At 37.1% G+C, this 14,859-nt stretch overlaps 1 protein-coding gene across 1 annotated transcript; it reads left to right on the forward strand.

Annotated features, from left to right (window-relative positions):
- Positions 1-4,160: 4,160 nt before the first annotated feature.
- LOC139139478 (uncharacterized) lies at positions 4,161-13,262 on the forward strand. Its single transcript, XM_070708395.1, has 7 exons — positions 4,161-4,199; positions 6,231-6,306; positions 9,503-9,587; positions 9,802-9,813; positions 10,279-10,507; positions 10,941-11,275; positions 12,360-13,262. Exons 2-5 carry the CDS (start codon positions 6,244-6,246, stop codon positions 10,443-10,445), a joined length of 327 nt encoding a protein of 108 aa, XP_070564496.1. The 5' UTR covers positions 4,161-4,199; positions 6,231-6,243; the 3' UTR covers positions 10,446-10,507; positions 10,941-11,275; positions 12,360-13,262.
- Positions 13,263-14,859: the final 1,597 nt, after the last annotated feature.

Genomic DNA, 14,859 nt, shown 5'->3' on the forward strand with positions numbered 1-14,859 from the left:
GTTTGCCCCTAAAAACATCTTTAAATGTGATCTGTACGTGCTCTTTTGGAAGGATTGGGCAAGGATGACATTGCAACTGGACGTCCCAATATTGGATTTTGGGGTATTTTTACAAAATTGGAACAAGGCTGCTATTGTTCTGTACAATTTGAAGCCATTTGTGAAATCACTGACATCAAAATCTTAAAGTGTTCACATCATTCACAACATGGTAATGTTGGTTTGAGGAAACACTAAATTAAGCTGACTTGACCAAGCCTTGTGGACAGGTGAAAGCATAACACAAAACATTTGAAAGGTTCAAACATGAACCCAGATGTAAATTAGGAAGGTGACAGTGGGTGATGGGAACAGCCAATCACATCAACTGACAGATGTGTAACCGCATCTACACAAATCAAAATAAACCTTATAGAGAGGAACGCTTAAAAAAACTAATCATACATGTATACCAATACAAAGTCAGATTTATTGACCTCAAAATTCTCACATTTTGAGATTGTGTCGCTGAAGTGTTACTTCAAGACTTTGGAACTCAAACAGTGTCAATTCAAAGACTTTTCAAGACCTTCACAGCAAAGTTTGATTTATTCTGTGAACTTTGCGCAACCTCAAGCCTGCAAGCAAGCCAAAGGGCTGTTCTCTTTGTCTCAGTGTCTGACTCTGGAGCTTTGTGCCTTCCAAGCTGAGATAAGTAGCCTGTAAACTTGTACAGTTTGTAATTTATCCCTAGACATTCTGATTAGTTATTTTTTCAAAAAAAATTGTTTTAAAAGAAATTGCTCAGTACACCGTTTTTTCTCTCACTTAACAAAACAGATTTCATGACACACGTACATAGATACATAGATACATACATAGATACATACACAGATACATACATGCATACATACATACATACATACATTCATACGTACATACATACATACATAAATACATGCATACATACATACATACATACATACATACATACATACATACATACATACATACATACATACATACATACATACATACATACATACATACATACATACATACTCTGTAAGAACTGTTTATTTTGCTATAAACTCATAAAAACTATTCTCTTGTAATTGCTCAAGGTAGATTGCGCCTGATGAACCGATTTTTCGGGCTGTCAATCTTTTACCATTCTTTTCTGATCCACCTCTGATGGGGGCTTATTTTAAAATTGTTGGTGTTGAAAAAACCTGAGAGAGAGAGAGAGAGAGAGAGAGAGAGAGAGAGAGAGAGAGAGAGAGAGAGAGAGAGAGAGAGAGAGAGAGATACTGGTTTATTCATTGTTTGGACCGAATAGACCGTTATATTTATGGTATTATTTTATTGTGCTTTTGGTAAATTTTAACATGGATGTCAGACAGATCAGAATGTACTAACGTTTCTCTTGGTATATTTATTCATCTTCCTAACTTTTTGTTTCCTTAGCTTTGTATTAGATTTCGAAAGTATGGGTGAATGTTGAATTCTGAATAATAAAAATACCGCAATTATACGGTGTCGCTCAAATTTGATCAGAATTGGTATATACCAGTATGGGTTACCAATGATCAACAATAAATGTTGTTTCTATCTGTTCAGTGGAGGAAAATTCTACGTTGATGTTTTGGCAATGATTTCTGCACAGTACAACCAGAAAAACAACAAGAAATATTTAAACCAGAAAAACAAGAATGACAAAAGTAATTAAGGTCTAACTTTAGGTACTGGAGGTCAACTTTAGCAACATGCATAGCAGAAACACGCGTACGCCCCTCTTAGTTTAGTATAAACGGTCTTCCCATCTACTGTCTATGGTTGCAGCTGGTCTGTTAATATGTAACAGTTCATAAACAATGACAGGAAATGAGTCAAGATCAGTGGAGTTTGCCTGTTTCTCACTGGCAGGTATGCCTCCTGCACATTTGCAGGATTTCACTTTTTCTTACCTCATTTGCACATTTTTGACACTGATGTGTTCATTTGAACAAATTCACATCTCAACCCCTGCATCTACCTGTACACCAAATACTGAGATGGTAGCTTTGGCGGTATGGGAGCCTTTGTGTGTGACGGACATACATCCGCACATACGGTACCCACAAATATACAGACATACAGACATGCAAATCAGATGCAAATGAACTGATTCAGCTTATACGATAACCTTACAATTGGTACACCAAATGTGAGCTAAAAATGACTACATCGTCAAAAATTTGTTGCCTTGTCAACAATTCAAACTCATGATATCGCATGTACATGCCATTGCAAGAAAGGGCTTCCGAAAGTTTCCTCTTTTACGAGCAAATCACAAATTTTGATCACAATCATCTCCTTTCAAAATGGTGCTTTGCATTCTTCATCGCCTCTTCTAATCGCGAATACAAGACAATGTTAAAATAGTACCTTCGCATATTCTGTTTCACCGCCAGCTTGTCTTCATCCAAATGAACTAAAATGCCTTTAACGTGGTCCCTGTTACGAATGAACATTAATTGACTTCGGCAAGGAGTCACCTTTATACGACTAGTTCAACACCACTCTCTTATGAAAGTAAATGTCACCACTGCATCAAAATATAAATTTACACTAATGTGTTGTCTATATTATAGAATAATACATGTGAATTCACATAAGTCCCCATGAATACAGGCGTGCTGAATACAAGCAATGAATTCTATGCTATGTTCATCTGTTTATGCACTATCAAGTTAAAATACCGGCAATAATCCATGTTTATTTATACTTTAAGTATAAGAGGATTTTCATGCAGTTAATGCCTGGATCAGGGGGAACCAGCAGCTGCACGTCGACCAGGGTCACTATCAGTAGATGACTTTTGTGTAGGAAATTTTCATCTGAGATGACAGCAATTGATGAAACGCCGACAGAATAAGCAAAATCACAAACAGGTGCTCCCTAAATTTTATTTTTCAACCTTGGAAGTTTTGAAGTCATAAAGGGCATTGCACCTTTCTTATTAATAGTAACCTTGCCCACAGGGACGAAAAGTGTGACTTTTTTAGATTAGTTCTGGTCGCACATTGTCCCACAGGAGGCTCCTGACCTCGGATAAGCAACGACTTTGAAGGTTTATACTACTCCACAAACATATGAAAACCCTGTCATGTCGTGAATTTGCTAAAACGATGATTTTAAGAGTACGTGCATTTTGCAAACACTTTTCATACTCCATGAAGTTTTCTTCGGAGCCCGAAAATTTCAGGTAATCATGACTAGTTCGGAGGTAAAGTATCAAAATGTGGAGAATTTTGGAGGCACAATTTGGATACCTGAATGCTGATTGCTCTCTCCCGAAAAATTGCAGTTCAGGTTGAAGTCATTTGCGATTTTCAAATTGTACTGCAGCGACATCCTTTTCAGCAGCTTCAGCTCGGGCACTCGTAGCTCAAGTTGAACGATAGTAAAACTATCTCCTAGACTTGTGGTCGCGGTGGCCATTTCTCCAGTAACATTTGGTAAAATAATACACACCAACCTTCTTTGTCCTCGTTTTGGGTCCTTTATTGTAATTAGTTTTCTTGTCTGTAACAACATGTTATATTTTTACTAAACTCCTTCTGATGAATATGTATTACACTGTATCATATCTGTTTTAGAGTTCGAAATAAATAAATAGAAAGAAAGAAAGAAAGAAAGAAAAAAGTAATGCGCTATCCTTTTCCTTTCTGCTCGGGACGAAAAATGTTTTCAGACTTGAAGACAGATTTTAATGGACTGTTTTTCTTGTCTACAGTAAGACTTCATTTTTTCCAGCCATATTTTGCCATTTCTAGAAATGAACAATGTTTATGGGACCCGGAGACAAAGAGTCGATGCTTGCATGCGCACGATAGCATGGCCCCACCATTTAACTCGAAATCGTGGATGACGTTACTTTTTACCGGCTGCCAACGTATTCATAATACTTTCATGGACATTCGTAACAATTCCTACCCTGCAATTGGTGGAGTAAAAGAGCAATAGTTCGTGGATTCTGCGCTAAAAGTATGTTTTATTCACGTCTGTATTCTGTGACGAAGCCGTTGATCCAAATCATAAAGCCTCGCTTTCGCTTGAGCCAATCGCTCTTTCGCGTTGACGCCGTTTAAGCTTTATGCAAATATAGGCAAATTAGTCCTAAATATATAGAGCAGTCAGTTATCGTCTAGCTACAGAATACAGCTGGTTGATAAGAGGTAAGTAGTACTTATTTCACCCTTCCTAGAACTAATTGCTTTTTTAAACTAATCATACTTTGTGTCAAGGTTGATATTTTTTCCTGATGATTAATTGCAAACTTCACAGTTCTAGCGCGAGGTCTTTTTACCCCTGATAACTTTAACCCTTTGAGGGCTGTAATTTTCTCCCACCAAAATTTTAGTGCAAAATGTTACCAATTTTTTTGAATTTTCTGTAATGTTTTGATAATTTTGGACCAAATGGATATCACATTTCATAAGGTACAGTTTTTTCTCAACATTTTGGAACAAAGCTGAGACAAATTGACTGGGGTTTATTTTATAAAGGAACAAAAACTGACTTTGGCGCTCGAAGGGTTAAAGTGAGAAAAAATTAGCCCTGAAACTGAGTTTTGGTGAAGAAGCCTATCATGTTTGTTGTTAGAAAGTTATCTTTGCCTCGATGTGCAAATAGTAAGAGAACATACCCTCCAAGATTAAAAACCTGTCGATGAGACCGTCAGAGGATGGAGTTTGTCTTTCTTTGTGGTATGTTGGTTATTTTTCCCTGCGACTGTGATGATGCATGTGTTATGTTTGAAAGCATCGTTTGACTTGGCAATTTAAGGTAGTATGCGCCTCGAAAGTGAAAGACTTAAACTCAAATTTCCTGTCTACGGAACGTATATCTATTCTCTTATCAAATTAAGAATATAAAGATGCAATATTTGACATTTACTGATGTTTGCAATTTAAACTCACCACCATCCCTGTGTAGCTTTAAAATGAGAATGAGAAATGAAACTAATGATGGATCATCAAAGAATTATAAAAAATCGAGCGATCCGACATCTATGCCAAGGCGCATTTTACCCTAGATTTCCCGTTACAAATGCGAGGCATTTGCTGTCAACCTTCCTATTTCTATGCTGCTGTATGAAATAATTTCACTTTCTCACTATGTCAAGTTGTAGTTAGTATAGCAAAACTTACACTGCCTTGATTTGAATTGTTTAAAGAACACGATTGGAACGAATTTGGGATAATTGGATGACTGAGTAATATCGATTCCATCTTCAAATGTAACCATAACTACTATTCTTTTTCAGCTACACACTTGTTTTTATGAGTATTTTGTAATATCGCAACATTCAATTATACGGCACCTAACACTTTTGAGAAATTTGCAAAATATGAAAATCCAATTGTCCCAAATTAGTTCCCATCGTGTTCAAGGGAGCTGACAGTTGTTCTTGGTTATATTTAACATGTCTTATTTTATATTTATTATTATAATACCGTTGGGATGCATATGTTTGCATAGATTATACAAATGTCATGAAGCTGAACACAGTTGGCAAAGACTTAGCCATCTCCCCACTTCATGGTTGTCAAGTAGACCGACGAATGATTAAAAGACTCAGAGAGGACCCGTAGTATGCTTCAACATCCAAGACAACATAGAAGCAGCCATAACTGGCGTAAAATTCTCCAACACAAAGAAAAAAACACTGACAGTTAATTTGTGTTTTTGAGGGTTTTTTTGGTTTGTTTGTTTGTTTTTATTTTTACAATCACTGATAGGGACAGAACATTAGCAGGATAAAATAAATTTGTATTGTCCGTATTTTAAAAGGCCAATAGCTGAAAGATTTCTTGATTTTTTCCATTACTGCTGCTTTTAATGCCGGTTACTGTTTCTTGTTACAGATAATTCATTTGTCAACAATACCAATGCAGTTTACACATTGTTCTGCCTGAGTTGACGAGCTGGGCACTTTGTAATGTTATATGTTTTGGAGTAGGACATATAATTATGTAGTTATCATTAAAACAAACAAAGTATGGAAAAGAAAGGAACTATCAAGCTTATCAGACTTACGAAAGACACTTCGTTTCTAGGAATTGTCACTTTTTTAGAGAAGCAGAATATGTCTCAAAACTTAATCTTGTACCAAATTATGATGCTTCCGAGTCCTTCACTCAATAATAAAAAGTACTTTTTCAGTCCCTTGTTCAACATCCTCTTATTTCTATATTTTCTAACAGTTGAGACTTCAAAATGTGGATGAAAACAGTAGCTGTTGTGCTGTTGGTGGTGGCAATTAGCTTTGCCGACGCCGGGGTAAGTTGATCGTGTAGGATTGTATATTGTGACTCTTGAAGTATCTTTATCTACATCACAGACACAAACGGAGATGCATGAGCTGAAAAATCTACGAATATGACCTTTAACAGTTTCCTTGGGAGTCTCTAGCTCAGTACTCTGTCATAAAACTGACCCTTGCCCCAGCCGCTGGAAATTAATGAGTAACACCGTCTTCACAAATCTCCACTTTTGCCATTTCACTGATTTAGTGGTTGACAAACTTGAGTATTTCAACACAGTTTGAACAAATCTGAATCAGGTGGTCCCCGGGACATGTGGTCACACACTGAGCAGGTAGACACTTTAATAATAAACGGTAGAATCTTTTACAGCAATGATTACTAATGACAAAAGATTTTTCAGCGAGTTTATATGGTGCAAATAAATCTAAACTTCATGTTACATTCAATCTCTAAAATTTTAAGAATCATTCATGCTATAGCAGCATGTGATCATTACAACTAATTAATAGGGCGTCACGTCTGTATCCTTCTCTGCCATACAAGAACGAAATTCAGAGGTGTCTCTTCAAAAGTTCAGGTGATTATGGCTTTCCGTATTTTGCAATTTTGCGCCCCCTGCGGTTGATGACGAGAGATATTGGCTAAAATGCAAAGCAGTTTCATATTGGATAAAGGATGCAGTTACATTCTAGCCATACTGGCATTGACTGCGGAACGTGAATCAAGATCAAAGTGTCAACATTTGTGTAGGCAATGCCCTGTCTGTGACAAGTCGAAAACAGTTCGTTTACACTGAGAGGATAAAACAAATCAACATCAAGTACACAGTTATTATCCATTAGCAGAGATCTAATAAAGTTTGGCTGGTCCTAAAAATACATTGAAACAAAATGGTTGTCGTGTAGCAATAATCGATTGTATTCCGAAAAAATGTATTATTCTTTTGATAGTTTGAACCAAATTAGATGTGGTATGTAGTGGTTTTTGCCATGGAACATTTCTGGATAGAATAATGACAGATACGTTCCTACATCGGAGAGCATCACTCATCGAGTGAGTTTATATCTATTTGCCGCAAAGTGCGAACAAATAGGTATGTCTATTTGATGTTCTTGATAAAATGACAACTATTTGGCCGTATGGAATTACATCGCGAAACAAACTGAATTGCAGATGTGTCGCACGGTCAGTTTTCTTAAGCCATATTTGAACCAAGCCTGTCTATCATGAAAGGGTGTTATAGAAAGTTACAAGTATATCAAGATGAGATAAAGACGGTGCTTGCAATAGGATTCGAACTCACAACCACAGACAGACTGGAAACGCGGCATGCCTTTTGTTCCATGGTCGTCTCGGTAGACTTTTGGCTTTACATATTAAAATGAGCTTCAAAGGTGTTAAACTTTTTGGAGGTTTTGTTTGTTGTTGATAATTGCACGAGATTATGCGAAAAATACGACAAGATGGCATCGTCCTTCCAGGCGCGTAGAAACCATAGTTACTTTGTGAGCTCCCAGGCCAGAAACACTGCTTCACGCTTATCAAAACATAACACGCCAGCAGTTTCATAAACATGTCCTTCCTTGACGCAAGTGTACAAGACGGTATGACTGACCGTAAACCATTGAGTAAAACCAGACAGTATCGATAAAAGACTTTCAAATTTGGTCCAAACACACTCATTATATATTTATAAAAATATGAGAGGAATTTTTAAAAGGTAAAACTCACTTTCCTGGAGCTCAAAACACTCCCGTTTTCGCCAGCACGTCAATTTCGCTCAGCACCACACGATAACAACAACAACACAAACTTTGCCGAACATACTTTCGCTTAACAGTCGGCGAAAATCCGAAAATGGGTGCATGGTCGGCACTCTTCGGAAAAGAGAGGCGAGAGCAACATGAGGCGAGGCGAACATGGATGGGTTACGTAACCGCTTCACGCCTTAAACAATACCCGTTGCGCCTCTCTATATGTTTCTCTGTGTCACAACCTACGGTGTCAAGTCACCTAGCGGACAAGCAACAGACAGTACCGATCAGCCAAATCCCTACTCTCAAAAAGAGTGGTTCGTTAACTGAGCTAAATTATTACATTTTCTGACTGAGGCCACTCAACACGTTGTAGAGTTTAGAAGCTCTTACGCTCGTACATTCACAAACGTTATCGCTTAAACTGGGCGAACGACATGAATGAATTGTTACAAAATAGCCATCGACTTTCCCCGTAGAATAATACATTGAAGATATACTATATAGTTAGTCTCAGATGTGATGAGTCTGTTTAATCGTTCCTGACATGAGAAATTCCTGTAAAAGTGACAGCAAGGCGACCATATTTGACTGTTGCGCGAAACGAATTCACCTTCATATGCATGGCATAACTCATTATTGATGCGTCAGGTTTGAAAGAAATCAGTTTGTGGCAATGGCTGAGAAATGACTCCGGACGAACGCACGCACGCACGCACGCACGGACAAACATAGGGAACTGAATCCTCGTGTTACTAAAGAGCCTCTTACGAATGGGATACATGTAAATGCAATATGCCTAGACTCATATTTGGAGGAAATGATTGAATATAAACCTTCTCAATCTTGTGATCGTAACTCGTTTATATTACTGATGGAGTTCATCTAAAGTAATAACATAATGTCCCCCTCCCCCCACTAAGAACAAAGTAGTAGGAACGACCAAGGTCTCTTCTCAAACGAGCAACTTTTCGAACGTATACTTTCATTGAAAAATTAAGATTTATCAATGTAAATTTCGGCACAGAATGGTTAGAATTAAGTTTGCCAGATAATCTACAAGGTAGCTTTCTTATCACCTCACCTTGTAGTATATTAATATACTGCCTCAAGTGTCTTATGTCAGCTGGATATGCAGAATTTTACACTGTAATATTTATTTAAAACCAAATCCACGTTATAAATGTGATAAGCGGGGTGCGATTGCTAAAACTACCCATTGCATGTATTAACTCGGCGCTCCAGATGATATGTATGATAACTATTACCAAAGTAGTGGTGAGTATTAGACATTTGATAGCGATACTATGAATATTGGTAGTAAGAATGACTGTTCACTTACAAGGATGCAATCATGAGCTTTGTACTTTACAGTATGTGAATATCTCGCAACGCTGTAAATCGATAAGATTAACTTAACGATTACCATGTTGAGGTTTTTATATTTTGTCTCAGTTCAAGCGATATGGAAATCAACGAAGAGCACTACCTGGACTAAACATCTTGGATCTGGACGAAGCCATCAGCCCAATAACATCTGGTACGTATTGCGTCAAAATTATACATTTAAACTACGGTCCCTGGTACAGTTTTTTTTCATTTCGCCGTTCCTCCAAATCAATATTCATACTTTGCCTTGATTTTATTGGAAATTCATCAAATCCTGTGAGCAATATCTTCTGTTCTCTTCAGTTGCTGGGGAAATACATGAATAAACAATAACTAACCAGATTTCTTTCTCTTTCACTCCCCAGCTATCCTTCCCGGTAAGTTTTCCTTTACCTAAGGAATATGAGATGCGTTGTTTTCTTTGCCTTTTACATTATCAGAATGAGTGTGGCGTCTAGCCTAACCGCTACCAAGGTCATTCCAAGTCAGTGGGCGTGGAAATATCAAACTATCCGTAAATTTGCAGAGTAAACTTCAGCAGACAGTCGTGTTAATGGTCACGTGTTGCATAGATCGCGTGGGATGAGCATGACAGCCACAAGCAAGCCAGTAACTGCTGTTGCCGTGAAAAGCAAAGCGACAGGGGCCAGTCTAGCTTAACCGCTACCAAGGTCATTCGAAAATTCATCTGTAGATCACAGAGAATATCTGTCTCGACATTAGAACAACATTCTTATAAGTTCAATTCAATGCATACACTACAACAGTTTTTTGTAGGTAAACAATACCAACACTTCCTTACGGGAAAATAATAACTTAGTATTCGTTAACTTCCTCTTCAGCGCTGGGACAAATAGGTGACCTTCAAACATTTGATGGCCTCAAATTCAAATTGAAGGCGAAGCCTGCACCTACATGCTGTCAAAGATATGCGATGGCAACTCCGATTTCTCCATTACCGCGAAGGTTGTTCTTGGGAGCAAGAATGCAAAAATCAAAGCAACTTTAGGATCTCTTAATATTGTTTACAAGGGCTCTCATTTATCCCTCCTGGAAGACGGCATAATAAAGGTTTGTCATTCTAAGTTTTCAAGAAACTCTGCTTCATATACCTTACTTGGTGACAGCGGAGATACAGGATTTGTTCATTGTCTCAGTCGATGCGTCATTACGAAAGTAAACAATCCATTATATGACATTTTTCTCTTCCTCTCCGGATCTTTATCAAATCTGACGAGATGAGGTTGTCAAAAGGTAAATAGAAATCTGCGAGAAGACAAATGTTGAAGCAAATGATTCGAATCGTCCTGCCTTCTTTCCCAAAATAAACACCAACATTAATTAACCGAACATTAAAGAGCGAATTCAAGTGGCAGTAAGCAGGCATTGTCCAATAGAGTGTCAACTATTAGAACGCTGTCAATTGAAATTTAGATTGTTGATTACCGCTCCTAAGATTTAGTGTTTCAATGCTGGCCATAATTATGCATCTCAATTTCTATAGGTTGGCAATAGAGATGTAACAGACCTGATACAGCTCGGCATATTCAAGGACTTTGCTAACGGCGCCTTTAGATTAAGATGGGACTTGCTCAACATTTCTCAAAGACGCATCAGGGTAGACGTTGGTGACGTATTGAGCATCTTCTACAATGGAAATGGTAATCTGGTCGTCGGGATTCTAGACGAAAGTCTCCGCAGCAACTTGTGCGGTCTTCTTGGCAATTTCAACGGCAAAGTCGACGACGACCTGATGTACTTGATAGACGGTGTCTGGAAAACGGCCAATCCTGATATAGATATTGAAGTTGAAGAGTTCGTGAAAGCATGGAAGACTGAGTAAGTTTCTGTCCTAGATGTCCTCTGCATTGTCAGTTTTAATTTGCTTGTATTAATATTGGATTTGTTAAAGGTAGCAGTGGTTAGGGTACCTGACTCACTATCGGATGATGGTGAGTTCGAGACTCCAGCACGGTCTGTTCAACTGCGCAAGGTACTTTACTCCTCATTGCTCTATTGGGTAGTGGGTTATGAGTACCTCATCTTGTAATTGGTTTCATCTATTGGACGAGTGATTAATAATAAACAAAATAAAAAAATCAATTAATCAATTAATAAATTTAAAGTTAGTATTATTACTATTAGCCCTGCCTCCTGTAGCTTCCTCGCTGCCATAGCGATCTGACGAAAATCATACGGGCATTCATACGGCATTTTTTCCTAAATCCATTTAAATAAAATAATGGCTAATGCGTAGGTGCAGTGGTAGCGTTTGATTGAATAAGCGAGAATAAATGCCAGCAGAAAATAATATTGAGACGTCATTTTGTTTTGTCGTTTTCCAATAATGTCTGCATGGTTTAGCTTCTTATAGCATTCCTGTCTTGGTACAGTGGGAACAGAACGGGGAAATTCTGTTGCAAGGCTACAATCGACACAAAATAACAATCGCGTTTCTGTTTTTAGTATCGTAATGAGCACGTACACTCCTTGATTTTTTTCTGCTGCTAAACTACAAAACACAAAATAACACAGTGATATTGTTTGTTTATGCTTTTACGAACTCTCGTTCACTAATAAAATTGATGTTCACTAACCCTGTGAGCGCCAAAGTCTATTTTTGTCCTTATTCTAAAATAAACCCCACATAATTTTTCTCGGATTTTTGTCAAAATTTTGAGAAACAACTGTAGCAAATAAAATGTGATTTCCATTTGGTTCAAAATTACCAAAAAAAATTACAATAAAATTCATAAAAATTGGTAAAATTTTGCACTAAAATTTTTTGCGGGAGAAATTTACAGCGCTCAAAGGGTTACATATCGCTGTACTTCGCCATATACATGTCACAGTATGCTAAGTACAAAATGGTTGTATCTAATGAGTGCACGTTCTATAGTTGAATTTCCTATTTTCTCTGCAGATGCTGAAAACCCACCAGTTGATAATGACCCGTCAAACATTGAAATGATTCAAGATGGAGTAGACGGCGATAGACACCACGAACTCGTTGAACAATACTTTATTTTCATGGGAATTAAGATGGAGTTGCATGTTGCCAATAGAGTTTATTCAAAGCTATATTTCTCATCAAAGATGACAAGGAAACCCCCTCATATTACATAAATTCAGAAAGTAGAATATCGAAAGTTTGCTATGGTAGCAACAGTTTACTCGAAGCATGCATGAAGGGGTGTATATTTGGGGTAAAATCCTCAGTTTTGGTAGAAATGATAACTATTAATTTAAGTAAACAAATGAACACTTTTTTCTGAAATGCAATATTTCACTGTGTGGAAAAAAACGACTATTTTGATTTGCATTATCTATCCCATTCGAAAATGGCATGACTTGAAAGACTGACACTAAAAATGTGATTAAAATCAAGATAAGTACTATTGAAAAATGCCTCTTAATCAAAATGTAAGATTTTTATTGCAAAACAAAACAAAACGACAAAAACAGTGGTAAATAACAAAACAGCCGTTTTGTATTTAGTACTTAAAGAACATAATGTGAAAATTTCAGAACATTTGACCCACCCAAAATGGAGCTAAATTATCTGGAACTCTTGAAATTGGCAGAAATGAGAAGCCAGAAAATTCGGATGATTTGCATAGATCTGCATAAATTAACACTGTTTCATCACGCAACTTACGATCAACTGCTTGACAAGCTAAACCAGACCAGTATTTTAATCTTTGGTTAACAAATAAATTAAAGTTTAATGAATATTTGAAAACACAAAGTGATTTTTGAGCGCCCCCTGAGTCAGTAAATGTGTAGCTTATATTTAGTTAGATTGAGAAAACAATAAAATGTTCATACACAGCAAAGACGATGGCTCTGGTATTCACGTACTTAACAAAATCAGCTCAATGGTGTATTGCAATTGCTATCTTGTAAAGTACGTCTTTGAGTGGCTTGTGGTATTTCTTAACCATCCGCGTAACAAAAGACTGGTGTAAGAGGATTCAGCTTAACCATTCCCTGTTTAGCCATCTTTCTCTATCTCTCTGTCAATTTATTTATATATTTTTCTAGCAATATAACTAGCAGTATATATATATATATATATATATATATATATATATATATATATATATATATATATATATATAATGTGTGTGTGTTGTGTGTGTATGTATGTACGTAGGTATGTATGTATGCATGTATGTATGCATGTATGTCTGTCTGTCTATCTGTCTGTCTATTTGTATGTATGATGTATGTATGTATGTACGTATGTATGGGTGTATGTGTCTCTATCTATCTCTATCTATCAATGTATCTATCTATCTATATGTATGTATATATATCCATGAAATTATGTATCTGTTGATGTATCTATGTATGTATCTATGTAAACACACTCTAAAGCACCTAAGTCAGCATTTTCTCTGAAAGGATACTTTTCTAATGAAAGAAAACCTCTTGTCATTTGAAATGAAGCACGCCGACGTATTCATATTTCGTATTTTACAAGAAAATCACACAAACGCCAAGACGATGCTTTGACCTTTGGACACTATTTTACCTCAATGTTGGTGACCCTTAACCGTGGACGAGAACGCAGAAACGGTGAAAAGACAATGGTTCACTGGACGCGTAAATGAAGAACGTAATCATGAGTGGTGTGACAGGTCATATTTTGAAGATTTTACACTGGCAGATGCGATGAAAGGACACTCAAAAATTGTCGTGCGTCTATGATTGGACCGAAGTAGGAAATCTTATCTAGTATTTTTAAACTCTTTTGGGCGTATATGTTCGTCACCAAACGGTACTGCGCCACAAAACGCTGAAAGTGTCAAAGTGATACAGTATAGTGCATGCCAGTAGATTGACATTAAGACAAGACAAAGCAAAAAAATAACATCTAAAATTACAGCTTCTTACCGTTTAATTGGCCTCGGACGATTTCAAAATAAACTTAAAGATAGGACACTAATGCTTGGTTTCCTTAATACAGCTCACTATTAATACATCAGAATTTCTGTAATACATCAGCGATCTGAAATACCATCATGCTTGGGCCGGTCACAAACTTTTGACCTCCTTAGCAAGTGTCCATATAGCCGTAATATGAAGGGATATTTAAGGCCAAGTGTTCTGGCTGATGGACAGTTTTAATTCGCTTGCTGAAATTGGGATTATGGACAGATGGAAGAATTAATAATTGTACGAAAAGTTTACTCTTTTGAAAGTGAAGAAAGTAATGGCAGTTTTGCGATGACATTTTCAATAGCCCCGTTGGCCTTCCCTTACACCCTAGCCTCTCAGTTTCATCTTTAGAATAAATCTTCTTGGGGGTCCTTGATAGGTTTCACTATAGTACAAAATTCTGATCAAACCAGGAATTACGTCTAGTCGGCATACAAGAAAAAATTCAGCGCTTCAACACTTCATTGAGAACTTCGATT

The sequence above is a fragment of the Ptychodera flava genome, chromosome 1 (assembly GCF_041260155.1).
Source record: "Ptychodera flava strain L36383 chromosome 1, AS_Pfla_20210202, whole genome shotgun sequence".
NCBI classification, from domain to species: domain Eukaryota; kingdom Metazoa; phylum Hemichordata; class Enteropneusta; family Ptychoderidae; genus Ptychodera; species Ptychodera flava.

What these genes read in the sequence shown, in the direction of transcription:
- LOC139139478 (XM_070708395.1), top strand. Translation starts at nt 6,244, where the DNA reads ATGTGGATGAAAACAGTAGCTGTTGTGCTGTTGGTGGTGGCAATTAGC. An exon ending in TTAGCTTTGCCGACGCCGGG is followed by an intron (nt 6,307 to 9,502) that starts GTAAGTTGATCG and finishes ATTTTGTCTCAG; the next exon opens with TTCAAGCGATATGGAAATCA.